Source organism: Opisthocomus hoazin, chromosome Z (assembly GCF_030867145.1).
Source record: "Opisthocomus hoazin isolate bOpiHoa1 chromosome Z, bOpiHoa1.hap1, whole genome shotgun sequence".
In the NCBI taxonomy this organism is placed as follows: Eukaryota; Metazoa; Chordata; class Aves; order Opisthocomiformes; family Opisthocomidae; genus Opisthocomus; species Opisthocomus hoazin.
In genome coordinates, this window is record NC_134454.1 from 62,026,091 (window position 1) to 62,052,246 (window position 26,156).

At 39.4% G+C, this 26,156-nt stretch overlaps 1 protein-coding gene and 1 long non-coding RNA gene across 3 annotated transcripts; one reads left to right on the plus strand and one right to left on the minus strand.

Annotated features, from left to right (window-relative positions):
* Window positions 1–6,486: 6,486 nt before the first annotated feature.
* LOC142358897 (uncharacterized) lies at window positions 6,487–11,409 on the minus strand. Its single transcript, XR_012761933.1, has 3 exons — window positions 11,229–11,409; window positions 9,977–10,094; window positions 6,487–9,673 (listed from the first exon to the last, which is right to left on the minus strand). It is a non-coding gene; the product is annotated as an uncharacterized LOC142358897 (long non-coding RNA).
* On the plus strand, window positions 11,378–25,715 carry RIOK2 (RIO kinase 2). Of its 2 annotated transcripts, none has more exons than XM_075411444.1 (10): window positions 11,378–11,454; window positions 12,731–12,869; window positions 13,756–13,872; window positions 14,838–15,013; window positions 16,626–16,714; window positions 17,568–17,759; window positions 18,188–18,280; window positions 19,210–19,746; window positions 20,710–20,806; window positions 25,391–25,715. In XM_075411444.1, the coding sequence occupies exons 2-10, from the start codon at window positions 12,737–12,739 to the stop codon at window positions 25,550–25,552; spliced, it is 1,596 nt and encodes a 531-aa protein (XP_075267559.1). In that variant the 5' UTR covers window positions 11,378–11,454; window positions 12,731–12,736; the 3' UTR covers window positions 25,553–25,715. The 2 variants fall into 2 exon arrangements, with proteins under 2 accessions (XP_075267559.1, XP_009940338.1); XM_009942036.2 differs by lacking the exon at window positions 11,378–11,454 and adding an exon at window positions 11,752–11,929.
* The last annotated feature ends 441 nt before the right edge of the window (window positions 25,716–26,156 follow it).

Consider the following 26,156-nt stretch of genomic DNA (forward strand, 5'->3'; position numbering starts at 1 on the left):
TGGGGGTGTGAGCCTTCCTTGGCACCTCAAAACTCAATCGTAGCCTGGGGTGGCCTGCCGCTGCCCTGCCCCGAAAGTGCAAACGTCTCCAGATCGCTCCCACCCAGAAGGGGCTAGCCTGGAAAGCTATTGCTTAGTCTCATCTGCCCATGCCACTGCTCGCACAGGCGCACAGAGACTGGGGTTGCTTTCTTGCCTTGCCTTCTGAAAATTCAAACGTAGCCTGGGGGCGCCTGCAGGGCGTGTGTCTCAGCCCTGTCCCAAAAGTGTGTACGTCTCTAGATAGCTCGCAGCCAGAAGGGGCTAGCCTGGAAAGCTGTTGCTCAGCCTCATCTGCCCATGGCACTGCTCACACAGGCGCACAGAGACTGGGGCTGCTTGCATGCCTTGCCACCTCATACTTCAAACGTAGTCTGAGGGGGCCTGCCATAGCACTAGCCTGAAAGTGCGAACATGTCCACATAGCTCCACCCAGAAGGGGCTACCCTGGAACCTGTTGCTCAGCCTCATCTGCGCATGACACTGCTCGCACAGGCGCACAGAGTAGGGCTGCTGGCTTGCCTTGCCATCTAAAATTTCAAGCATAGCCTGGGGTGGGGCCTGCCGGGCATGTGTCTCAGCCCTCTTCCATAAGTTTTGTGTAATTACAAAAGACAATTACTTTTAGCGCAGTGGGGTTGCATATTGACTTGGCAAAAGGTTTCAACAACATCAAGGTTTCAACAGTGTGATTTCACAAAACCACAGAACATAGTAGGGTTGACAAACTTATACCAACATTACCCTTATGTGCCAAAAAAGTCAAAGATAGAAAAAAAGAGGAAAGCTAGAGAAGAAAGAAATATATCACCAGTCTTGGATCCAGTGGCAGTCTCTGCTGGTGGCCTGGGTCCTCTGGTGGTGGGTGTGTGTGTCTGGTGGTCTGAGTCCTCCAGTGGTGGGCACACACAGCAAAGGGCTGAACCCCTCCCTTTTCATACCCTCCTGGTACCTGTCTCATAGCTTCCCAAAAGTTCTCAGAAAATGAGTCAGTGGGCATGGGGTCGGGGGGTCTTAGTGGTCTCACAGCTGCCCCCGAAGGCAAGTGCTTAACTTCCTTGCCTACTTGACATAGGTGGGTTTCAAGAGCTGAAACACTGCCTCCAAAGGGTTTTGCTGGTTTTCCACACTCCCTTATCAAGATGAGGGAGCTCCCAAAGCACAATGCCTGATTTAGGAGTTTGCTTAATTCGTGCGTCTTTGTGTCTGGTTCTCAAGACAGATGTTTGAGACAATTCCCTCCCCCGGCCTGGGGATGTTTGTGACAACTGTCCAACTCGGCCTGGGGCTGCACAGTTGGCACATCTGGAAAAAAATTATTGCATCATATTTCATGATGATAAAATGTTGTAAAGTGAAAATGAACTTCAGGACATAATTATTCCAAAGTGTAGAGAAACATCACCAGAAACACGGGAGATACATATGCATGAAAGTAATAAACAAAATAGGATGTGACAGGCATGATTTGAGTGATACAAGAATTTTGACCTAACAAATGCTCTGCAAAAGCTTTTTAAAATTCAGATCTGTTATTCACTGAACTTCAATATACGCAGTTTCGAATTGTAAATCACCCATAGCACAGACGGCACATGAAGTGTCAGAATAAGCAAGCCACTACCACATTCCTCCAGAGACTGATGACATCTAGTTGCCTTTGACACAACCCCAGCATCCTTCTCTCTAAATTGGAGAGATATGGATTTGACGGGTGGACTGCTTGGTGGATGAGGAATTGTTTGGATGGTCACATCCAGAGGGTAGTGGTCAACAACTTCATGTCCAGATGGAGACTGGTGACAAGTGGTGTCCCCCAGGTGTCTGTATTGGGACCAATACTGTTTAATATTGTCATCAATAACACAGACAGTGGGATCAAGTGCACCTTCATCAAGTTTGCCAACAACACCAAGCTGAGTGGTGAGCTTGACACACCTGAGGGACAGGATGCCATGCAGACATCCGGACAAGCTCAAGAAGTGGGCCATGTGAAATTCACGAGGTTCAAAAAGGCCAAGTGCAGGGTCCTGCACCAGAGTCGGGGCAAGCTCCTGTATCAATACAGGTGGGAGGATGAAGGGATTGAGGGCAGCCCTGCTGAGAAGGACTTGGGGGTACTGACAGATGAAAAGCTGGACATGAGCCGACAGTGTGTGCTCGCAGCCCAGAAGGCCAACCGCACCCTGGGCTGCACCACAAGCAGTGTGGCCAGCAGGTTGAGTGAGGTGATTCTGCCCCCCTGCTCTGCTCTGCTCTGGTGAGACCCCACCTGGAGTCCTGTGCCCAGCTCTAGAGTCCTTAGCACAGGAAAGACATGGAGCCGGTCCACAGGAGGGCCACAAAAATCACCCAAGGGCTGGAACATCTCTCCTACGAGGAAGGCTGAGAGAGTTGGGGCTGTCAGTCTGCATAAGGGAAGGTCCAAGGACATCTTATTACAGCCTTTCAGTACCTCAAGGGAGCTTGTAAGAAAGATGGAGAGAGACTTTTTAGCAGGGACTGTAGCAATAAGACAAGGGGTAAAAATTTTAAACTAAAAGAGGGCAGATTTAGACTAGATACAAAGAAGAAATTTTTTTACAGTGAGGGTAGTGAAACACTGGAACACATTGCCCAGCAAGGTGGTAGATGCCACATCCCTGGAAACATTCAAAGTCAGGTTGGACAGAGCTCTGAGCAACTTGATCTAGCTGAAGAGTCCTTGCAGAGTGGATGGGGGTTGGATTAGAAGACCTTTAAAGGTCCCTTCCAATCCAAACTGTTCTATGATTCTATGATCCTTCTGCCTCCTGCAAAAAGTCTCACTTATGTGTTGGCTTGCTTTCATCTGATCTGTGAATTTCTTCTGTCTTATGCAACTTGTGCCAATGACAATATCTTCAGTATTTTTTTTGGAAAATGCCAGGCATACCTTCACAGTACTGTGTAAAAACAAAAGGACACAAACCCCAGCCTCTGTCCATAGTGTTATTCTCTGTAGAGTCTGGGAACGAACAAATGAAGATTAAAGATTCAGAGACAGGCTACTATTATTTCTACCTTTGTGTTATAGCAACCACTTGCATGTTGTGGTCAAAGTTTGCCATATAAGATGCTACAATAGATCAAAGATAGAGTGGGTGCTGCAAGTATATTATATTAATCTTGGACTTAAGCTACATTTTTAAAGAGCAAAGATCTTTGTCTCTTTCCAAACTCTTTCCAAAGAGTTGTATGAAGTAAAAAATATCAATAGAAACCTTTCTCTGTTCAATGTTCAGAAAACATTTTGACAAAGTGCAGAAAGATGCTCAACAGAATGGAAGTACAAATGTAGAAATAACATTTTCTTATTTTTGACTTGGAAATTCTGACCACTTATTGCAATTTAAAATTTTCTACATTTTCATAGCAAACATGTAAGACTGTCACAGGTTGGTTGGTCAGATTTCTTTCTGATCCACAGTAATGCAAGATTCTGTGTATCAGTTGCCTAAGGAAACGGATTTAAAAATTTAAATACTAATTTTATGCATTTATCATTCACATAATCTAATGAGGAATCTACTATAATAAATTTTGAAAGAGTAATTGGGTAAAATTATTCTCCTGTCAACAGAATAGCTACAGTTCACAAATGGTGAGTCTTTTGAAATACAGTGGTAAGCAGAGACAGAGAAATGGTAATATCAAGTGGACTGTCACCAACAATAACTGTTACAATATGACAAAGTATTTGTTTTGTATCTGCAATTATGTTATTTTGCAATTTTTTCTATGAGATTTAAACAATCTAAACAGTATATTAGTATCCGTACTTTTCTCTGGAGGTCTGTGTGGAAATTTTGAACAACCCACTCAGATCCAAAGTCAGGAATACAGATCTCTGTAGATGTCTTTCTACGAGTCATTTGCAAACATGATTCCCTAAAGTAAAATGACTTAATGGTGAGTTCTCATATCCTTGATAATGTTTTTATTTCTAGACTGGAAGGTAACACCACCACTATCAGGATGCTGAGTGATTCCCTAATGCAGGAACGTGAAAGACTACTTCAGAAGGGCACTTCCATACTTGCAGACATATAAGCTCTCCAGTCCAGACGCATCTTGGGGTATAAAAAAAATTTAACTGGATATAAATTTTACTCCCCAAGGAAGCACAGGAGAAACTGTCAAACACTCCTTCAACCAACAATTCACTGAGCTCCAATGCTCCATAATTCTCAGTGGAATTCTGTATTTTAATGAGGATTATTAGAGCAAATAATCCTAGCACCCATTTCCAAGTATATTAAGGACAAGATGATTGGAAGTAATCAGCATGGACTTACAAAAGGGTAATCATGCTTGAACAGACAGCCTCATACAATGAGATGACTGACTCATTGGATAAGAGAAAGCAGTGGATGTTGTTTATCTGCACTTTGGCAAGACTTTTGACACTATTGCTCATAACATCCTCACAGACAGACTGATGAAGTACAGGCTGCATATTGAACAGTGGGGTGGATCAAAAAACAGCTAAGATGCTGGACGTAAAGGACTATAATTAGCAGCACAAAGTCCATCTGCGGGTCCTGCAGTAGTGGTGTACCCCATACTGGGGCAATACTGTTTAATAACTTCATTAATGACATGGATTCTGGGACAGAGTGCACCCTCCACAAGTTTGCAGATGCTATAACCAGACGGGTGTGCTGCCATCCAGAGTGAGCTCAATATGCTGGAGAAATGTGCAAACAGAAACCTCACGAAGCTCAACAAAGGGAAATGCCCTTTATTCTTGCCTCTGTGGACAAACACCACCATGCACTAGTGTCGCATTAAAGGCGGGTAAGGGGAGTCTGATAAGCGGCAAAAGGAAAGCCCTCCACTTGAGTCACGAGGTTCAGAGCAGACTTCCTTGCATTCTAAACTCAGATAGGAGTCTAGGTGCGGCTGGATCAACTCCTAGTCCCACACTTGGTCAACAGTTTATGTCTAAATGTTTAAGTGTGTAGCCACTTCTCAGATTCAACTTGCCTGTCAGAGCCCCTCCAAGGACTTCCACTGAAACAGTTTTGCAAAGTTGAAACAATAGGTAACTTGTTCAAGCAACAGGTATCACAGATTTGGGACTGCTGTTGATAAATGCACTGTCTACAAAAAGTGAGCTCAAGGTAATGGTTTAGCGCTTTAGTCAACAATGTGTTCCTGGGGATACGTCTGACAAAGTCAGAGGCGTGACTCTTACCAAAAAGGCGTCCCTTCTTGGGAGGGTAAGAGAGGTTCAGGCTTATCAACCTGTCCGTCAGGTAAAGTTCTCGCTTGGCTCCTCCTCCCAAAGAGAGTTTTCAAGTGCCAGTTTTTATATGTTTTAAAATCTTTTTGTGAGGTGGGACTAGGTCAATTATTATGTGTCGATTGGCTTTTGGCATGGAATGTTGTGTCCTCAGAAGCCGTACTCAGCACTTTGACACACCTATGGAGCAGGCATCTTGGTATGCGCTTCCAGGGGTCATCTGTTCTTTATCCAAAGCAATCTCTGGCTGCACAGCTTCCACTGTGCCCCACAGATCACTTGGTTTATCGTGATGGGCTATCCCCCCCTACTTTTGTCTGATAAGATAAGCACAAGCTAATTGCTCCCTTCATTAACTCTTTGGCTCTTGACACCTGAGTCCAAGCATGTCTTTCATTTGGCATTGACAAGTCCAGCAAGACCATCAATAACATTATCGGGAACTTTCACTCCACATAATGTATTGCTTCTTTGTGTGTACTAATTTTTCTAATTTAAAATCTACCTGCTTCCTTTGCAGTAACCTTATACTTTGTCTTCTGACGGTGTTCTCTAAAGAAAAATGTTTCTTCACTGAAACAGTGGTCAGACATTGCAATAGGCTGCCCAGGGAGGTGGTTGAGTCACCATCCCTGGAGGTGTTTAAAAAAACGTGTAGATGTGGCACTTCGAGATATGGTTTAGTAGGCATGCTGGTATTGGGCTGATGGTTGGACTTGATGATCTTACAGGTCTTTTCCAACCTATGACTCTCTGATTTTCTACCAGTCATTAACAGTAATGCAAACAACCCAAGACCACCTTCTTTGTAACACAGAGTACTAATATCCATCCTAGAACATAATACTTCTTCGCTATTTCCTCTTTTGCCATTTCTTTACCATCCCAGTAATTATTCTCAGAAGAGATCTTTCCCAGTTAAAGGACTGACCACCCTTGGGCCACTGCACCACTTCCCTTTCTCAAGATCAGATACATTACAAATGAAAGTACTGCCTCCACCTATAAATAAGGAATCTGACTGAAGAACGTAAAGTGTTCATTGGTTGTTTCAAGGCACATAAAGCATATTATTTCAAATTGTCTTGAAGCAACTGGACATAAGTAGGGACTTTCTTCCAAAACTTTTTCAGGAAAAAAAAAGCTTCCATGCTGTCAAACTCACATTAATACATCTCTTATCAATCATTCTTTTTATTTCTGTATCTATATTATGGTACCAATGTTTACTGTTCTGTAGTTTTATATGATACTGCTTCTCACCCAAATGCAAAGATACATTAGGTTTTTAATAAATCTTCAAAGTGTCCACTTCTTCAGAACACTGGAACAACACGACACCAAAACCAGTGCATCAGTGTTTTGAGCTTCAGTGCTTTCATTCTCAGTGCTTTCCTTTCTCACATCCTATTTCCATCATATGACCTTTTGGAAGTCAGTATTCTCACAGAAATACGCAGTTCTTCTTTCAAGTTATCTTGCTGAGAACGACAGAACAAAAAAATTCCATGTGGAAATTTAAATCTCCCTTTCACTTGAGTATCTGGGTTCCTCAGTGCAGCTGTATTTCTAAATCCTTAATTTCTCGATGTTTCCCCTTTTGAAATCAAGAGCATTAAAGACTTATTCCAGTTTATCCATTAAAGTCAAAACACATCAACACAGGACGATAAGATCTAAAGGTATTCTGCTTTTGTGTAACATTCTCCTTTATCACCAAAATAAGGTTAGTCATTGAAAAGAAATTAATTAGTGAAGATACTGGTCAAATGTCAGTATCTAGGCTCTAGCACTATTAACTAGCATTTTTTCCCCCATAATCCCTGTCCAGAAATCTGAAATGTTCAATATTACTAGAGTGCACAGCATTATTTTTTTTCCTTTGATGCTTCTAGGGAGATGTAGTTTCCAAAAACTACCCTGTCAGAACTTTCTTACTCTCCTTTCCAGACTCCACTGAACCCAGAGTATCATATTATGACCACACATTTTAGCTTTATTTCTGTTTTCCTCAAACATCACCTTACATTTCTGTAATTACTGATGTTAGTTAACCTATAAAATGGGGGTTCACACAGTTAAAAGTTTTCTAACTTGTTATTAGATTTCCTGAAATACCACACAAATATTTCAGTAGTGGCCTGTTGACCACAACTGATCAACAACAAAATTCATTCTTTAGCAGAATGACTATTGTAGTTACTACTATCATCAGTATTTTTAATTTCCTTTCCCTTTGCCATTTCTCCTATTACTCTTATTACTTCACCCTTTACCATTTTCTCATTTCTTTTATTTTTCTCTTATGTGCTCAAGTGGAGTTAAAAGATGACGTCTTCTTCCAAAGTCTCATTTTTTACTTCTTTGTTTACTGTCTTTCCAATCTCAATTCACAGGTGACAGTTATTTTCAATAGAGTATACCTATGAAGAAGAGTTATTTTTTCTGTGAATGCCACTCAGTGGTCAAGCATCCTAAAATAATTTTTAAGAGGATTAAAATAATTCCACCCATATAATCCCAGACCCCTTACTACCCTAAGGATCTTTCCTAATCTTGGGTAACTACAAATCAGAGAAGATAACTATCAGTTGTCCCAAGCATCAATTTGAGTATATAAAATATATGCATGTGTAGTGACCCACTGTTACTACCTTACCTTCTCCCCTACATGCATACGCACAGGCACACTCTTACACAATTCTCTTTTTAAAATGAGGTTGTGCCAGGAAAAGGAGAACTGCATTCTAAAGATGGGAAATTCTGATTCTCAAGTATTTTAAGACAGTGATGCTTAATTTCTCTCATATACAATTATTATAATTTTCAGTCCCAGGCAAATTTTTCAGCTAATGAAAGGAATGCCAATGACAAAAGACAGACACAACTTTCACACTTTTCAGTTTTTACCTTTCTGTAATTAAAATTAATTAAAAAAATTAAAAGTTGATATACAAAATTATTTAACTTTGTTAAATCTAGTATAAGCCTCCCAAATTATTATTTTTTTAAATGTAGCTTTCAAATGCTTTCAACAAAGCATTAAGGATAACACAATTTTGTTACTTTAAAATTAGTCAAGGTGATTCTCAAGACATTCTGTATTGTTCTTACGTACAAATTGAAAAGCAGGAATTTTGAGCCTCATATTAAAATACTTAATTACAGGATGAAATCATACTTAGTAACTATATCTGTGGGTTATCACAATGCAAATATATATTTAAAGTTATTATTACATCATATAAAATGCACTGGTTTATTACAATATATGACAATCCATATTACAAAAGATCAGGATCTAGGTAAAACAAAAGGAAAAGGCATGAAACTGCTTATATGACTTATATCACTTCAGGGCCTCAAGCAACCAAGGCCCTGAACCTGTGCTAAAGCCCTCAATGCAACTGACTTTCGGGACATGGTTCAGTAGGCATGGTGGTGTTGGGCTGATGGTTGGACCTGATGATCTTAGAGGTCTTTTCCAACTTTCATGATTCTATGACTTAAAAGGCTTCTGAGGTCTGTCACAATTGGATCTCACTCCAAACCATTTCGTTCTTAACATTCACCTTCCCAGGCTTTAGTCTTCTTGAGTGCTACAATTAGCAACAGCACCTACAGCTTGGGCATCCCAGCTCAATGTCATGCGCGGCCAGCACGTCGAGAGAGGTTCTCCTTCCCCTCTACTCTGCCCTAGTGAGGCCCCATCTGGAGTACTCTGTCCAGTTCTGGGCTCCCCAGTTCAAAAAAGATGAGGAGCTTCTGGAGAGAGTCCAGCAGAGGGCTACAAAGATGATTAGCGGACCGGAGCATCCCTCCTACAAGGAAAGACTGAGGGAGCTGGGCTTATTTAGCCTGGAGAAGGCTGAGAGGGGACCTTATAAATGCCTATAAATATCTTAAGGGTGGGTGTCAAGAGGATGGGGCCAGACTCTTTTCAGTGGTGCCCAGCAACAGGGCAAGGGGCAACGGGCACAAACTGAAACACAGGAAGTTCCAGCTGAACACGAGGAAGAACTTCTTTAGTGTGAGGGTGATGGAGCACTGAAACAGGTTGCCCATGGAGGTTGTGGATTCTCCTTCTCTGGAGATTTTCAAGACCCGCCTGGACGAGGTCCTGTATAGCCTGCTCTAGGTGACCTTGCTGTCGCAGAAGGGTTGGACTAGATGACACACAGAGGTCCCTTCCAACCCCGACCATTCTGTGACTCTGTAATTTTGTGATCAAGCAGTGAACACACACTCTTCCCATCCTGCTTTGGAATATTTTGCATAATAATTCTGGTAGACACGCACAGTTTGGGGACATCTTTCTGAAGAATCATTGAAGATCTTCATGCGACAAAAGATTCCATAGACAGTATTCTGCGGTAAAATAATTTAAAATCACTTCAGCTGATAAATACAATTAGGAAAATTAAATGCATCTGAACTGTTACATCAAGTTTGTAATAAATAAAATATCCATTTCACTTATTTATTATGGCCTTCTACCATTTTTAACATTCTATACGCTGTAAAAAGTATTGAAAATGAGAAAAATAGGCACTTTTTTTAAACTGTTATCAAAACACTACCCATGAGATATACAATCCAAAGGAGCTTAAATTGGCATCATATCTTCACAAAATGAATGCTGAAGGATTATGATTCCATATCTATACTTACAATCTTTTTTGCCTGAGGTCTGGAGAAAAAGTAATGATAATAGAGCTTTGGACTTTGAATATAATCCATTGTTACTGATGGGCAAGGAAAAATTCCTCTCATTTCCTCCAGCCCACCACTGGAAATAAAGGAAATATTTAATATTATTCAAGGTGAAAATCATTACAACCCTTTATGAAAGCCAGTGTGCCTTTAAAATATCTAAAACATGTTGCTGTGCTTATTTCAAGCTATACTGTATATAGGCTGGAGTAAGAAAAGCATCTGCAGAATTAAGCAACAGAGCACACAAATACATTTTCAGTGTACTATTTATTTACCACAAACACAAATAACTCATAATTCAATAGTTATAAAATGAACACAGAAGACCTACGTGAAGGAAAAATAATCAAGTGCATAAGACGGTAGCCAGAATCGGGACTTTAAACTGTAAATTTCCGGTGCAACCCCGGCAGCCGCCTCATTCTGCATGTGCCTAATCCCCACCTACAAACTCGGATTTTTTTTTGGATAACTGGACGAAAGTTCATATATTTTCAGTGTTGGAAACAAACAAGCCAAACGGTACTTTTACAAAAAAAACCTGTATGATATAGCTGACCTTTTCATTGTCTTGATCTAATGACCAACTATCCACAACAACAACATCATCTGCCTGAAAGAGGTTTTTGGGTTTTTTTATTAACTACTGCACATCTTATAGCAATGTTTAGGTTCTGAAAGTCTAAAAAAAAAAAAAATAGCATCAAGGATTTACTGGTTTAGATCAACAGAAAGACACCATTTCCACCAAAGACCTTAAGAAAGAAATTGGAAAAAAGAGTAGACAGAAAGTTCACCAGAAATATTTTCATTGTAAGTAGTTGTATTACAAAGCAATTGAGGAATGGGTGTCTAATTTTTCATCGCTGCTACAGGATAAAATTAATTAACCTCTCCCCGCTGCAGTCTAATACACAATGCAAAATACTTGCAAGCAATGCAGTAAAAGCATTTCCTCTCCCTGTCAGTAACTGTGAGTTTACACTACCGCCTCTTTGTCAAAGCGGTTGGGGAAGTGGGGGGAGAACCATCCCCACCTCCCCAGTGAACAAGCCTGAAGTTTTTTATCCCATCAGTATTTCTACTTCTTTCAGCCTGCTATCACATATGATAAAAAAAAAGAATTCACGGAAGGTGCTGCACGTCACCGCCCACGGTCGCAACACACCACCGCCCCCGGTCCGCGGCCTCAACCCCGGCCCCCTACCTCGCTCGGCGCGCGGCGATAAGGCGCAGGCGTAAAAAGACCTTCCCTCCGCACCCCCCGGTCCACAGGCGCTTCACGTTCCGGCCATGCCCGGGTTCTGCGCCGGCGCAGTCCAGGTTTGCGACCGCCCGAAGGGTAGACGGGAGCGTCTGGCGGGGGGGGGTGCTGGAGTCCCTCTGTAGTTCGAGCTCGCGGCGCCCCGCCGGTCTAACGGAGCACGGGTGGGGTGAGCTGGCTGCTTGGTTCGCGTGTCTCAAGAGGTTTCTTCTGGGGAGTCGGTCTTGGCAGATGCATATGCCGTCCAACTAACTCATTGGCATTAGGGAGAGAGGTCAAGCTAATCTCGCAGTATGGATTGTGCTGTTTCGATGTTCAGTCGATTAATGACTCGGTGACGAATGAAGTACACAAAGATCCGGGCGAGGAGATCAGTGCTTACGCAGCTGCCAGGACCCAAACATGCAGCAGCCGCGGCCCCGGAGGCGCTTGCCCCGGCAGTGTCGAGATCTCTGCGCATGCGTTGGAATGATGTCATGGTCATGGGACTTTTCCGCAGGGGTAGAGGGGCCTAGTTGTCCTGCCCTCCGAAACAAGCGGGCTCTTGGCGCTGCTAGCGTGCAGCGGCCGCAGCAGTCATGGGGAAGCTTAACGTGGTGATGCTGCGGTACCTCTGCAGGGAGCACTTCAGGGTCCTGACAGCGGTGAGCCGGTGGGGAGGCCTGGCTGGGGGGGACGGACGAGTAGGGGGAGGAGGGGAGGCCTGCCTAGTTTAGCCCAGCCCTGCGCACGGAGTTCCGCGTGGCTAGTTAGCTAAGTGGGGTGGCACAGGTTCTGCGCACGGATGGGAGGCTGGGTAGGTTGTGTCGCAAACAGCAGCGGAAAAAAGGTTGCAGGGGCACGGGGCCTGCTGCTGTTCTCGCTGCATCATGGTCCAGTGTTAGTGCTTCCTGGTGGGGAGGGCCTAGGTCGTGCCGTTGATCAGCCGGCAGCCGGAGGGATCGTTAGCTGCGGGGCGGTTGCTGGGGCTGCCCAGGTGGAGGCTGCCCAGTAAGGTATCGTTACTAGTTTATTCACAAATATTTATTGCTTTTGGAGCAAAGGTTTACCAAGTGTGTGGCATGCTGGCTTGGCTAGTTGCATGGTAAGCACAGGCTGCACTAGTTTGCTTATCTGGCTGCACTGACAGCAGGAGTACTAGTGGAAAGGCAAACTGAGCCATGAGTGGGAGAAAAGAGTCTGATTTCATAAATGTAAAACAGCTCCTTCATACGCTGAAGGACTGAAATCTAATCAGCCATCCATCATCTGTCCAGTACTGTAAAAGTTTCGAGGCTGAATTATGCAATGGATATCAAGGGGCAGGGGTGAATATTAAAAAGTCTGGTTAAGTCATTAAAAAAAAAAAGCATCTGTGAAAAGTTATTTTAGTTTCAAGTGGGACCTGGTACTATTTCTTTGCTGAACACAGGGGCTAACAAATCTGTTTTTATTTACTCTTTTAGGTGGAAATGGGCATGAAGAACCATGAAGTAGTTCCTGCTAGCTTAATTGCTTCCATTGCCAGCCTTAAACATGGTGGTTGTAATAAAATTTTGAGAGAGTTGGTGAAGCACAAACTTATAGCTTATGAACGAACTAAAAGTGAGTTTGATTTTTTTTTGTTGGGCTCCCTCTCTCATTCAGTCCCCAGTGCCTCACAGTGGTACTTGCAGAAGTACCACAGCTTGGCACATATGAGCATCCAAAGCGCTTGCTAGCCTTCCCTTCTCTTGGACCTACCCTGGGAATATGGATTTGTGCAGTACCAAAGGTTGTAGCTGACTGCTGAGCTGCCTGTGCAGAATAGAAATGATCAGTTAAGTTTCTTTTTTGCTCAGTCACGAAAGTCGTAAAAAAATAAAAGAATCATCAATTAAGGCAATATTCAAATGCATACAGGAATCAAACCAAATGAGTTGCAATCTTATAGTACATAAACTGGAGCAGAATGCAAAAGCCATGTATATTTCACTCCCTCAGTAACAGCTACTGAAGTGGTTTTTGTTCACTGTGAAGTAGTCGTTGTGCAGGCCTTTTCCCATTTCCTTAATCCGTTTGGTTGCATCTGGCTTTGCAAACATACAGTAGGAGTCTACAGGAAGTTCCAGTCCTTTTTGGCTCAGTTCTTCAGAGCACTAAGGGTCACTTTAGATCATCACAACAATCCCAGATCCGTGCTGTGTCTGCTATATGTTTATCTTCCAACATGCTACATGGGCTTTCCCAGGCTATTTAAAGTACTGCCATTGCGTCTATTAGAGATGGGCTAATGGCATGTCTGTCTTTTGCCCAGTTGCCATTTTTCATAAAACTTGGAGGAATTTAAACATTTTACCGTTCTGTCAAAGTGACCTGATAGTAGCCAATGGGCAAAATACTACTTGAGTGTTGTGTACTGTAAGCTGAAACAAGGCTAAGTTGAGATTTATTTTAAATGTAATGTATACATAATGAGAAATGAAATGTTTTCTATTTTATTTTTACCTAGCTGTCCAGGGATATCGGTTAACTAATGCAGGATATGATTACCTTGCTTTGAAAACTCTGTCTTCCCGACAAGTCATAAATTCTGTTGGAAACCAAATCGGTGTTGGCAAAGAATCAGGTAATTTAAAAAAAAAATATTAAAATAGGTTTTTTTAAGCAAACACAGCTGTAATGTTACAAATGTTTTGCTGGAAACTATGTAAGTTTTCCTCTGGATAGTCACATCAGTTAATCTGATAAACACCAAGATTTATGGGTCACTAGTCAAAATGCTATGTGAGGCTTCTGGCTGCATTTGGATATTTCTTCACAAGAGTGTCATTCTACTTTTGACCATTTTGTCTGATTCTTGGTTAGTCGGTTAAAAAGGTACTTTGCAGGCAGATGCTGTTTGTCTTGTGCTTTGTGAAGAGTTTTGAACCATTTTAACAGAAAGAGAATTTCAGCTTCTTCATCCCACTTAAAAATAAGGTAGTAAAGTAAAATAGGCTCAAAACTATTGGTGCGCAATCTTGGTTCCTCTTACGTTCATGGAGATTGTAATTTGACACAGCACATAACTTATGTAATTGAAGAATGAGAAGGGGCTTATTGGGGACAAATGGTAGAAATGAAATTTAGGCAGTTTGTTAACGCTGTTTAAATTAAGAAACTGGTCCCTTTGGTTGTCTGTCCGCTCAACAAAGAGAAGATGGCCCTTCCAGAGTGTGGTTAAGAACACCAGCACCTGCCCTAGATTTCTCTCAAGGATAGGTTGTATTTGTTCTTTTCGGTACAGATAGCCTGGGGGTGTTAACCTCAGTATAGGAACCGTAAAATCTCCTACTCTACAAGGTGTTTCAGATCACATTGATATTTCTTCGAATGGGATACCATGATCTCTTTAACAACAATTTTTTCTTGTTCAGATCTTTAATATACAATGTGTAAATTTGTCTGTCTTTACTCTCTGTAGTAGAACTTGCCATGCCAGAAACAGTGTGACAAGTGAACTAACAAAGTTATCACTGCACTTTTTAAATCAGATACTAGCTTGTTACATGTAATTTATTTCTTAGATCTATGCTATTTTGTGTCTTCTAGATATTTATATTGTTGCAAATGAAGAGGAGCAACAGTTTGCATTGAAACTGCATAGGCTTGGGAGAACTTCATTTCGCAGTCTGAAAAATAAACGTGACTACCACAAGCACAGACATAACGTGTCATGGCTGTATTTATCCCGGCTAGCAGCAATGAAGGAGTTTGCCTATATGAAGGTAGGTGGCCATTCACACAAGATTAGCAACAGTGTGATAAACTGGAAGATACTTTTCTGATTGTCTTTTGTTCAGTTCATATATGCAGTACTGATAGGTTTTACGCTTTTTTTTTTCTCCTAATGGACTTAAAGTATACATTTCAGAGAATTTTAGTGCTATATGTTTTGTATATTTTCCAAAGACAAAATGAAGCTTTTCTGTGGAAGTCATGTGGAACAGAAGCAGGTGTCGTGAAAGAATTTCACATGAACGTTGTTATCTATGGATAGATAATTTATAGATCACCAGTTCTGCTGTTTTTCCTCAAAAACTTACTGCATAAGCTTGCAAAAACACCTTAAAAAGGAAGGAAATTTACAGTTACTTGTCATAATTATTCTTTTTTTGTTGTTCAGGTGTCATTGTTTAAAATTAATTTCTTTATTTTTTTGATTCACCATGTTTTCAGTTGTTGCTGTGCTGATGAGGAAAGTATTTCAGTCCAGACAGGTGTTCTAATCTGAAAAGGCACACTTTATTCTATACTGTGGGAAAAGATTTCATTTCCAAGCATATATTGCTACTCTCAGAGTTCCAGTTTTTTTTGACCTGCTTTAAAAAAATGCAGACATGATTGAAAGTTGATAACAGAAAACTAATTATGTATTAAAAACTAGTTTTCCCTTCTCCTTTTGTGATGTTCAACAGTACTATATACATTTAATATTGTTTTCTTGTTTGTCTTGGAAAAAGCTTGATTGGTTCTGTTGGTAGCCTCTATAGAGAGAGAAGAACTATTACCGTCATTTAGAACCTCTGTATTGGTCTGGTTGGTCCAACTGGTAAAGCGTTATGTGGTCAGGACTTCTAGGAATAAAATTGTGAGGGTCAGTTCCCCTGGAAAGAGAGTTGGGGGAGGATTAATTGTGTGCTGAGAAGTGATAACAGTGTAATATTTAAGTAACAAAAGCTGTATTTATGTTGCTGCAACTTAGAACTGTCTTAGAAAAAATCACTGGTAACAAGAGGAGGAGTAAGAAGAGAATGAACCCATAAAGAAGTTGAGTGAATGACTAAATTTGCGTTAGAAAAGGCAAACATGAGACATTCAAAATATTATGACCTACCCTTGGTTAACCTTTAATGTGGTGTAATGCTGGTTATTAATATTTAAGAATGAACTTTTGTCTTACAGCAACTGCGCATTAACTGGTCAGGCAGAACTGCACTGGGAGCAACTTAGGGTGGAATGTTTTTCTAATGCCTGACTATCCTATTCGCTGTTGTCTGCTACTGATTACTTGGGCTAACAGACCAGATATCATTCTGCCATTTTTCTATTCTGTTGTGTTTTTCTTCCAAATGCACAATAGTTAAACTGTAGACAACATAGCAGTGCGCTTAGTGTCTAAACTTATGAATTTTATTTGTCTTTGCAGTGAAAGTTCAAATGGCTGTTATGCTGCCTTCCTTCTTAAGCATGTCACTTAATGTTTCCAGATAGCATTTGAGTAATGTATGCTGCTTCCACAGTAGTATTTATTGCTTATCTTAGATGGGAATTTGTCAAGATATGTAATGTTTTCTTAACTATTTAATTTTAATTTTTCAAAGTGTTTTCTCTTTCCAGGCTTTGCATGACAGAAAATTTCCTGTTCCAAAACCTGTAGACTACAACAGGCATGCAGTTGTTATGGAACTTATTGATGGCTATCCTTTGTAAGTACTGAAGCTTGAATTCTCTGTGTTATAGAAACCCTAACAATGTTAGGTTCAGTTGGGTAACATGGCTAAGGTTGTTCCTTGTCAGGTGAGTGAATTCTGACTTCACCATGCTGAATAATGCTCTCTAGCCCACACTCACTAGCATTCTGCTTAGTAGTAGTCTTGCTTTGCTTGTCTCTCTATTCAGAGGAAGTATTCTTTTTTTAGTCCAAAGAAACTGGTGAAATAGACTATTTTTTTAAGTAAGGCATACAGCAAAAGAGCAGTGTGACACAAGTTAGTACCACAACTGTCTTCTACATAGAAATTGCTTATTCTGTGTGTTATTGGATATATACTATGTTGAAAATAATATCCTTCACATTCTGAGATCCAGTTCATGATCTCTGGTAATTCAGGTAAGATTATAACTCAATGTTTTAGACCTTCCTGAGACTATAAGATTGCCTGAAACAGAAGTTTATGGATCCATTATTTAAATAATTCATTATGACAATGTTGGCTGATGGGAGACAATCAGCATAAGTTGGAATGAGATTCAGCAGGGGTATAAGTAGGCATTTTCTCCCACTGAAGACCATGAGACAGTGGCACAGGTGCTTGGGGAGGTTGCACAGTCTCTCTCCATCCCTAGAATTTTTCAAGCCTCAACTAGACAAAGCCGTGAGCAACCTGATCTGATCTCAGAGTTGACTCTGCTTTGAAGAGACTATTGGACTAGAGACCTGAGGGCCCTTTTAATTTGAATTACTCTGGCATTCTGTCAGAAGTATTTCATATATTTTGTCTGTATTTTTAAATTAAGTCTTTCAAGGTTCAGAATATTTTATTTTATTTAACTTTTCAGGTGCCAGGTGCGCCAGATGGAAGATCCTGCCTCTGTCTACAGTGAATTAATGGATCTGATTGTAAAACTTGCCAGTCATGGTTTAATTCATGGTGATTTCAATGAATTTAATCTCATACTGGATAATGATGACCATGTCACTATGATTGATTTCCCTCAGATGATATCAACATCACATGCAAATGCTGAATGGTAGGTTTAAATTTAAACATGTTTTCAAAGTAAATCTGACAAGTGCTGATGACAGCAAATAGTCAACCATGACTTGTTTCCATAAGCCTGTTCCTGATTTTTTTGTACCATCGTTGTCATGCAGCACAAATAACAATTCACAGTGATTGACAATGTTACCATAGTTTGATTTATGAGTGAGTAGAAATGTCTCTTTAGAATAAAGATGTAATTAGTTGCTTCTCAGAGACAATGATGTTGTTCAGTTAAGAAATGCGTAGAAATAAGCTGCATGCTGTTTGTCTCCATAGCCTTTTGTGTTGGGATTACTAATAGAAATAATTTTCAAATAAAATAAATACAAGACAAGAAATGTAGGGTAAAAGTTTGCAGTTGCAGTAGACTTCATTACCTTGATTTTGTGATTCTACAATTCTTATTTTTTACAGGTATTTTGACAGAGATGTTAACTGTATTAAGGAGTTCTTTAAGAAACGCTACAACTATGAGAGTGAGCTCTTCCCAGCATTCAAAGACATCAGGTATAAGCTGCCAGATTAATTTGAGTTCTCCTGTTTGTGGTATTTGTATTGGTTTTGTGAGAAAAATGGGTGCCTGTGACAGGTGCTTGTAGGAGAAAAAAAAATAGGCCCAATTGTATAATTTCGAATTGTGTGTTTGTCATTCCTAGTGTGTTTACTTCAACATACAATACAGTAAGTGGTTTCCAAAAGCTAAAGTGTGCTTTAAAATTATTTGTGGCCTTCTTTGTCTTTCCTCTTGCAGCTAAGGAAGAGGGATCAACCCAAAAGCTTGATCCAAGTGCTAAATACCTAGGAAATCTTAACAGTGATGCAGAATCAGTTTCTCCCACTTCTCAAAGCCTATTTGACAATTATAGTACATTGAGGATTAATTTGGGTTTCAATTTGCAATTTATTTTTAAAATGTTAGTAAAAATGGTGACTGCCTGTTCAAGCATTATTACGTTCGAAGTTTTTTTTCTAATGTGTTTTGTCCATTTTGAGAAGTAATTTTTGACTTATTTTAAGACTGAAGCGTTTGCAATGAAATATTTCATCCCGAGAGCTCTTCCAAATGGATGCCACACTTGAACCAGTTTCTGTGTGTCAGTATACTCTTTGTTCTTCTGTTTTCTTAAACATAATTGGAACTTAAAGCAAACTTGTATTCCTGTTAAAATAAAATAATTTCCCCATAAATAAACAAATGCCGGTTGTGGAGATGGAATCATCTTCTGTAGAAGTTTGCTTCTCTCAGGTCACGTTCTGTTAATACTTTACAGCTCAGCACTGTCATGTGGTGTTCTGTGTCTTTCAACAGAGTATATCCTCTTTGTTAATAGTATGAGTAATTACACTCTAGCTAGATTACTGTTTTTAATCTGAAATGTAGCATGTCAGTAGCTTGATGATTTGGCATATTAAAAGAAAATATACTTCTTTCACAGGAGAGAGTGTTCCCTTGATAGAGAGATAGCTGCCAGTGGCTATACAAAAGAAATGTTGGAAGATGGTGAGCTTCTTTGCCCACCAGGTTCTGATGAGGATGGTAATACAACAGAGGTGTCAGAATTTGTAGAAGATGCTGAGAATAAGGTCAACTTCTTCAGCAAAGATAAAGAAAACAGTGCAGACATCATGTATGCAGTGGAGGATTTCTCTGAAAGCAGAACCTCTAAGAACTTTATGTATAGCAATGAAGAGGCTGGTGCAACTGAAAGTAATGAAAATACACAGAGGCTGAATATGTCGAAGTTGAGTTCAGCTTTAGAAAAAATTGAAGGGCAAGCTGAGCTTTGGAAGTCCAGTGAAGAAGTGGAGAGTTCTACAATTGATTTTTTTAAGGGCAAAAGCAAAACTGAAAATGCTCCTGCAGGCGAAAATCAGACAGGTCAAGGAAGGTGCTGTAACGAGAAGGAGAATGAAGACAAATGCCCTGATCTGGTTCACTTGTCAACCTTAAATGAGAAATTCAGGCATTACAGGTAAAGATTCATATTTGCTATCTATCCTCCCATCCCCCCAGTAAGTGTAAATCTTTCAAGTAGCTCAAAAAGGGCTACTATTCAGCTACCCTTGTATAAATTGAAGATTAAAAATTCAACTCATTTTGAAATCATTGCAGTGAATATCTTTCCTATTGGTCTCATGACAGGTAACCTGTTGATTGATAATATATGTGCAATGCGTCATATGTAACGTGACAGATCAGTTGGCCAGCTGTGTAGTAGTATGTAATGAGAGAACAGGTCTTGGACTCAATTCGTAGACCAACCTATTTTCTGTGGTGTCATTTTTTTCCCTTTTTCTTTATTTCAGTTAATATTGGTAGTGAAATAGTTCTTGGTATTAAAATACTGCTTCTGAATAACTTTATGAATAAGTTTGTAAATTGAATGCTTTTTTTCAAAACCAAATTATTCTGCTGCTCACTCAGCTGAAGTTATCAAGAATAAACTCCTTGGAATGTATTATTCAAATATATTTACTGTGTGTTGTTCTACCTTTTAATTCCTTTCCTGATGTACGTAAAAATTACTGCTTACCTTCAGGCTAGCCACTTGTAAATGAATTTCTGACTCTGGGTTTGCAAGCCCACTGTGTACCTGGATGTACCATGGTCATGCTCCCCCTCATCTGCTTTCACTTTTTAGTGAAATGACTTGTCACAGTATTATGCAGAATCTGAATTTTTTTGTGTGTGTTCTGAAGCTTCTTTTCATGTGCTTGGTGTACATGCGACTATTGTGCAACAAATTCTTCTTTTCATAAAATTCCTGTTTTGAACAAGTGTTAATAGTTAAAATGTAAATGTCTTGTAGTACTTACGTGTTCCTCTGGGAGTTTTCAGATGGTATGTCAGTAAGTCAGAACTAAAACATGATGCTTATAAAGGCAAAGAATGTTTATCTTGCTAGTGGAATAAAATATTGATTTTTGTATTTTAGAAATAAAGAGAGTATTGTTCATATTCCGGAGAACAGAACAAGGACTGAAAGTATCACATCAGTCAGAAGTGTTGGGAGCTGTTCAACCATTCCAGCGGTAAATATTATTGTTATTATGTTATTGTCTAGTTTACTCTCAGATTTGCACATAGCTATTAGAACCTATTTGTAAAAATGTTATCTAGCATTAATTATCTTTGAAAAGACTCTTACCATGTGTCTCTCTGGTTTGCATTTCCATGCCCACAGAAAAATTGGACTGATACTTCTGTAATTGTTTACAGGAAATTATTTCCAGCACTTTACTTCCTCTGTTGCTCTTTGGTCTTTCACCAAAGCTCAACATTAACATTAACATGTCTCACTTCACCAGTAACAGGCTAATATATATTAGTGTATGTTAATACACTTAACATATAATCGGTGTATTCATTTCTGTTGCTAGCCACAATTAATATTTTTTTGTTTAAAAGTGGATGCTTAAGTCAAGATCTAATTTAGCCTTTTTTACCTCTCTCCCTAGAGAGTTCTTCACACTCTTTTCTGAAACATTTACATGAACTCTCTTTAATAGTGATTTCTTTGGCAGTATGAATTAATTTGACTTTCTGCATTATATAAATCAGAACATTTTACAGCAGAATTTAATATCTTTTTCTTCAACCCCAGAGTATACATTAGTCAGTATGGCTACCTCTGTTGCATTTTTCAAAAGTGCATTTTCATTTTAAAGGGAAGAAAATCCAATGTTCTTTATTAAAGTATTGTACAAAACAGGAAGAAACTTCTTTCAGCTGACAGCTGATCCATGAGGTATTTTTTTAGTTAGATCAGACTACATACTTGCCATTGTAAATATGGGTACCTCTGTTCAGTCATATTTTCATTTGCAGTGAGGAGCAGAAGCTCTGAATAATCTAGCTTGGGGAACACATTAGTGTAGTTTCAGCTCTTTCACAACATATACCGAAAGCAAATACCTACTTTTTCAATTTGTGTCAAAGCATTTCTGTTGCCTAATTGGAGCTTTAGTCCTAGAAGTACCATATCTGAAACAGCTAGTGTTGGCAAGAGTGATTTTTATGAGTTTTGTTTTTTTTTTTTTTTTTTTAGTTAGACTAGATCTTCCTCATTTACAGTCTTTTCAGTCTGCTACTTACTGCTTCAGCACTTTTCTAACAAAGGCTTTGCTACTGTCCTGTTAAATGATATGTTATTCTGTGAAGCAGCCTTGCCTGACACTAGTTATGATGGAATAGTTGGGTGCTTTACTCTTTCATGTTTGGATTTTGTTTGTTTTTTTTTTAAGATAAGCATTTTAGAGATACACCAATATGTGATAAAGTTACCTGTGTAAATAAATGTTAAGGAACAGAATGTTTGTATCTTGTCTAAGACATTTATACAGGTCTTCATGCGACGGAAAAAACCCCAACCTTGTCATCATCACAGTTCTTATTCTAGGGGATGGCAGTGTATCTTCTAAAGGAGACAGAGGATTAGGTTAAAAGTATGGGAAGTGAATGAGAGCTAAGATAACCTGCCATGAGTTCCCTAACTTGTGGGTCATGCAGTCTTTTTTGTTGGTTTTTTTTCACCTTGGTTTGCTAATTTAAGTGTGCAGAATTAAAAAAAATAAATCAGTGCTACTAAGTTCTGTAAAGGAAGCTACTTGAAATTGTACTCCTGTGCACCACTCGGTGGTAGCAGTGGTCATTATGTAGCTATAGAAACCTTTCTGAGTATTTAGAGGGTGTCTGTTTATTCTGTAGGCAGATACATAAAACGTGTTAAAAATATGTAAATAGCTTGTACGTACCGAATTTTCTGTTCTCAAAGAAAGATAAAAGCACTTCAGCAGAAAAGCTTTCAAGAGATTTAGTCACATAAAAACCTTTATGCTGCACCAGTTTACCTTGCATAATGCTTTCACTTAGATGCTTTTATGCTGAGTAAAATAACGTTTCTACCCATTGCTGAATCTTATTTTAACTTTGGAGTGTTAGAGCTAAAGAAATTATATGTATAATGAGCTATTTGTAACATAAGAAAATAATTACAAAACTAAAAATGCAAAATAATGACACTGCAGTAAGATCCACTGGGCTGCTTAGAGCTGATACCTGTTATTGCTGCTAGCATTTATCTGTTGTTTATGTAGCTTGCATTCTGTTCAGTGGAGAAAACATAGTAAAACATAAGCAGATTTTTAAATTGAGCATACAGTTGAGTTCATATAGGCATGTATAAACAGTGGCAGTAATAGTAGTAGGTACAGTTGGACACTATGCTAGAAAGATAAAGCATCATGAATTTTGGAAAATAAGCTGTTCCACATTAAGGTATCTTTCTGTGCTTGTACAAATCTTTCTATGCACTGATGTAATTTAATTAGAGGAAACAATGTGAGTGATCAAAAATTTAAACAATAAAAGGTAAATCCGTTTACTCTGAGGCATGGTATTTGCCTCAGAGTATTTCTCAGTGTTTGCTCACATTTGTGTTATGAAGATAGACGAGTGAGTCCACCATGTGCTGTAGTTGAGCAATAGAATTTGTTGAATTTGTGTTACGATTACATGTCAACCACTACTAGTATTCACCTTCAAAATGTCTTCTGACAAGTTTTGTATAAACTAGTCCTCTATCCTGGACGAGAGTGTGAGCAGTAGAGAAGCCTTCTTGCAGTATTCTGCCTATAGAAAACACAGAATTACAGATGCTTTACTGGCAAAAGAAAATCATCAATGCAACAGTTTAAATTAGTTCTGATAAGTTTTTCTTCAGCAATGTTTTTAAAGAGAATCTACATTTTTTATTTCCAAAGAGCTCATTGTTAAATACTGAGTGCTGCTATGTACCCAAGCAAAGAATGGCACATCACATGCAACTGGTTTTTACCCACATTTCCACAGTCAGTCTGCATGCAACGTAACTTAGGAAACTGCTGTTCAGGTGGTTCCCTAAATATTGCAGTATTCCTGCCGAAATCAGGGTTGAGTAACTGGATTCATTGACTACCTTGTATTTTGTTACTTTAGTTGTATTAGTCACAGCAATTCAAACAGCGTAACTTGTCAAAATTATGCTGTCTTGTTCCTGATTTACTCCCTACCAACTTACTACTTCATATGCCACAGTGAAGTTGAGTTGATAGTACAATCAACAAAGCACAAAAACGCGACTGAAATTGCGGTACATGTAAAGGAAGTGTAATCAGATGGATATTTTTCCTCTTGTCCAGCTATTTGGATGTCAGCAGATCTTTTATTAGGGGCGGATTTATTTCTTGATATGATTTTTTTAATGCTTTATTAATTAGAATAAAAACAAGACACTCTTTTGGTATTTCCAACAAGATATGATTCCATCATGATTAAATAGGTAGATGAAAATAGTTTTATTTCTCTTTCTTCCAAGACAAGATATGCAAGTATGCACTCAATATCAGTGCAGCAGCTTGAGCTGGGATCATTTTCTAAATGACAAAATCACAGCCACAATGTACTAAATGATGGCTTCGTTTTTATTATGGATAGCTATTGCCATCATAATGGAGAGCAGAACTCAGAATGAAAACATTAGTGTAAGTAACAGATGAAATTTCATAAAATTGCTGCAGTTTTAATGAAATAACAAGTCGCTGTTGCTGTTTCAGTACTTTTGCTGTAGAGGCATGAGGTGGTCCTGACCATGTGAATCTTAATAGGAGAATGCCTTACAACAGGGGAGAACTGGAGGAGGAATTGTAAATCACTCCTGACTGCCCATCTTTTTTAGCCGCACTTGTGGTAAAGAGTTATTGTTTACCATTGGAATCATAGTCAGAATGTTGTAATCCAAACTTTAGAAAAAACAGCATGCTAAAGAAAACAGGCACAAACCAAATAATTAGGGCAGGACATGAAATGTTCTATTAGTCCCTTTTTCTGGTAAAAAAAAGAAAAAAAAAACCCACAAACCCCAGATATTTGTCTAGTCTTCAAGTGTAGAATGTTGTCAGCTTTTACATTTTTGTAGAGGGCATGTGTTTTGCACTGAGAGGTGCTGGTCCTTTATGATCCCCATAAGAAAGACACTTAAATTCCTTAAGGTATGATTTAAAATGCTATTTATTACAGCTAAGACTGTCAGGAGAGGATAGCAGAGATAGTCCCTCACCCCTTTAGATGCTGGGAGTCTGAGGGTGTAGCATGGAACGGGACTCCAGCATACATGCAGCACACCATGCAGACCTTTTCCATAGCAGAGAATATCTCTTTTCAGTCAGTTGACCTGTTTTATGATTTTCTTATAAGGAAACAACTCTGTTCATCATTTCTACAGTCAAGCTGAAGTGATGTTCACATAAGAACTTCTTGCTGCACGTTTAGATAAAGGCAGGGCCACACAGGAGGCCTAGTTGCCAGTGCTGAGCAGGAGTTGGCTTAGTTTATCCTACTGCCGATACATTTGTGCAGCACAACACAAGCCTGAAGACAACTCTGCAGCTCAGTGAACAACAGCACAGACCTGGGCTTACTCCTGTTAACTGTTGTGTAAGGTCACTAACTTCTTGATGTGCAGAGGTCTTTGGTAAGGATCATGCCTGTTCATGTTGGTACTGGAAATGGTTGTGCCATGTCTTAGTACTAAATGGTCTTCAAAAAGTTCTCATACTGAATTGTTTGCTCATTTGTAGCAACTGGTGAAACAGAAGATAAAACGTCAACTGACCAAACATCAAAAGTCTGCTCTGAGGCAACGCCTGCAAAAAGGAGAGGCAAATATTTATACCAAACAACGTCGAGAAAATATGCACAACATTAAGTCAAGCTTGGATGCAGCTAGTTTCTGGCGATAATTTATTAAAGCTGTTATGGAACATGAGAAAACTTATAATACATACAATTGAAAGAATTGTGCTAGTAACCAATAATCATTTTAAGTAACAGAGCCATCCCTTCTATGAAACCAAATGTTTTTCTGGAAATTAATAAACCTTGTTCTGGTTCTTGTGATTCTGATCGGGGGATTTTGTTTTGGGTTTCTGGTTAAAACCGCTGAATGTAACTTAAAGTAAATAGTAATAATAGCCAGTAAATACTGGCTAAGATCATGTAACTCAATGATTTCCAACAGTATCTTGTTGAAAATCAGTTGCACTATGTTTGTGTAGATTAAGAATCCTCTGTTGGGCAGAGAATTCCTCTGTAAGAGGGAATGAAGGGAAATTTTTAAAACCGATTTTTGCAGTGACAGGAAATTTAAATGTAAAATGTTGCCCTCATAAGTAGATATTTCTTTGGTTTAATTAAAAAACACAGATATGAACCTGATAGCAGTTACTACTCTAAGATTTCTTTTGTACGTGTACAAGCATGGGCAATCCATATGAGGAATATGCATTCTTTGAAGCCAGTAATTCCCGTTTGTTTTTTCCTTCAGTCCAAGGTCTCACATATAAA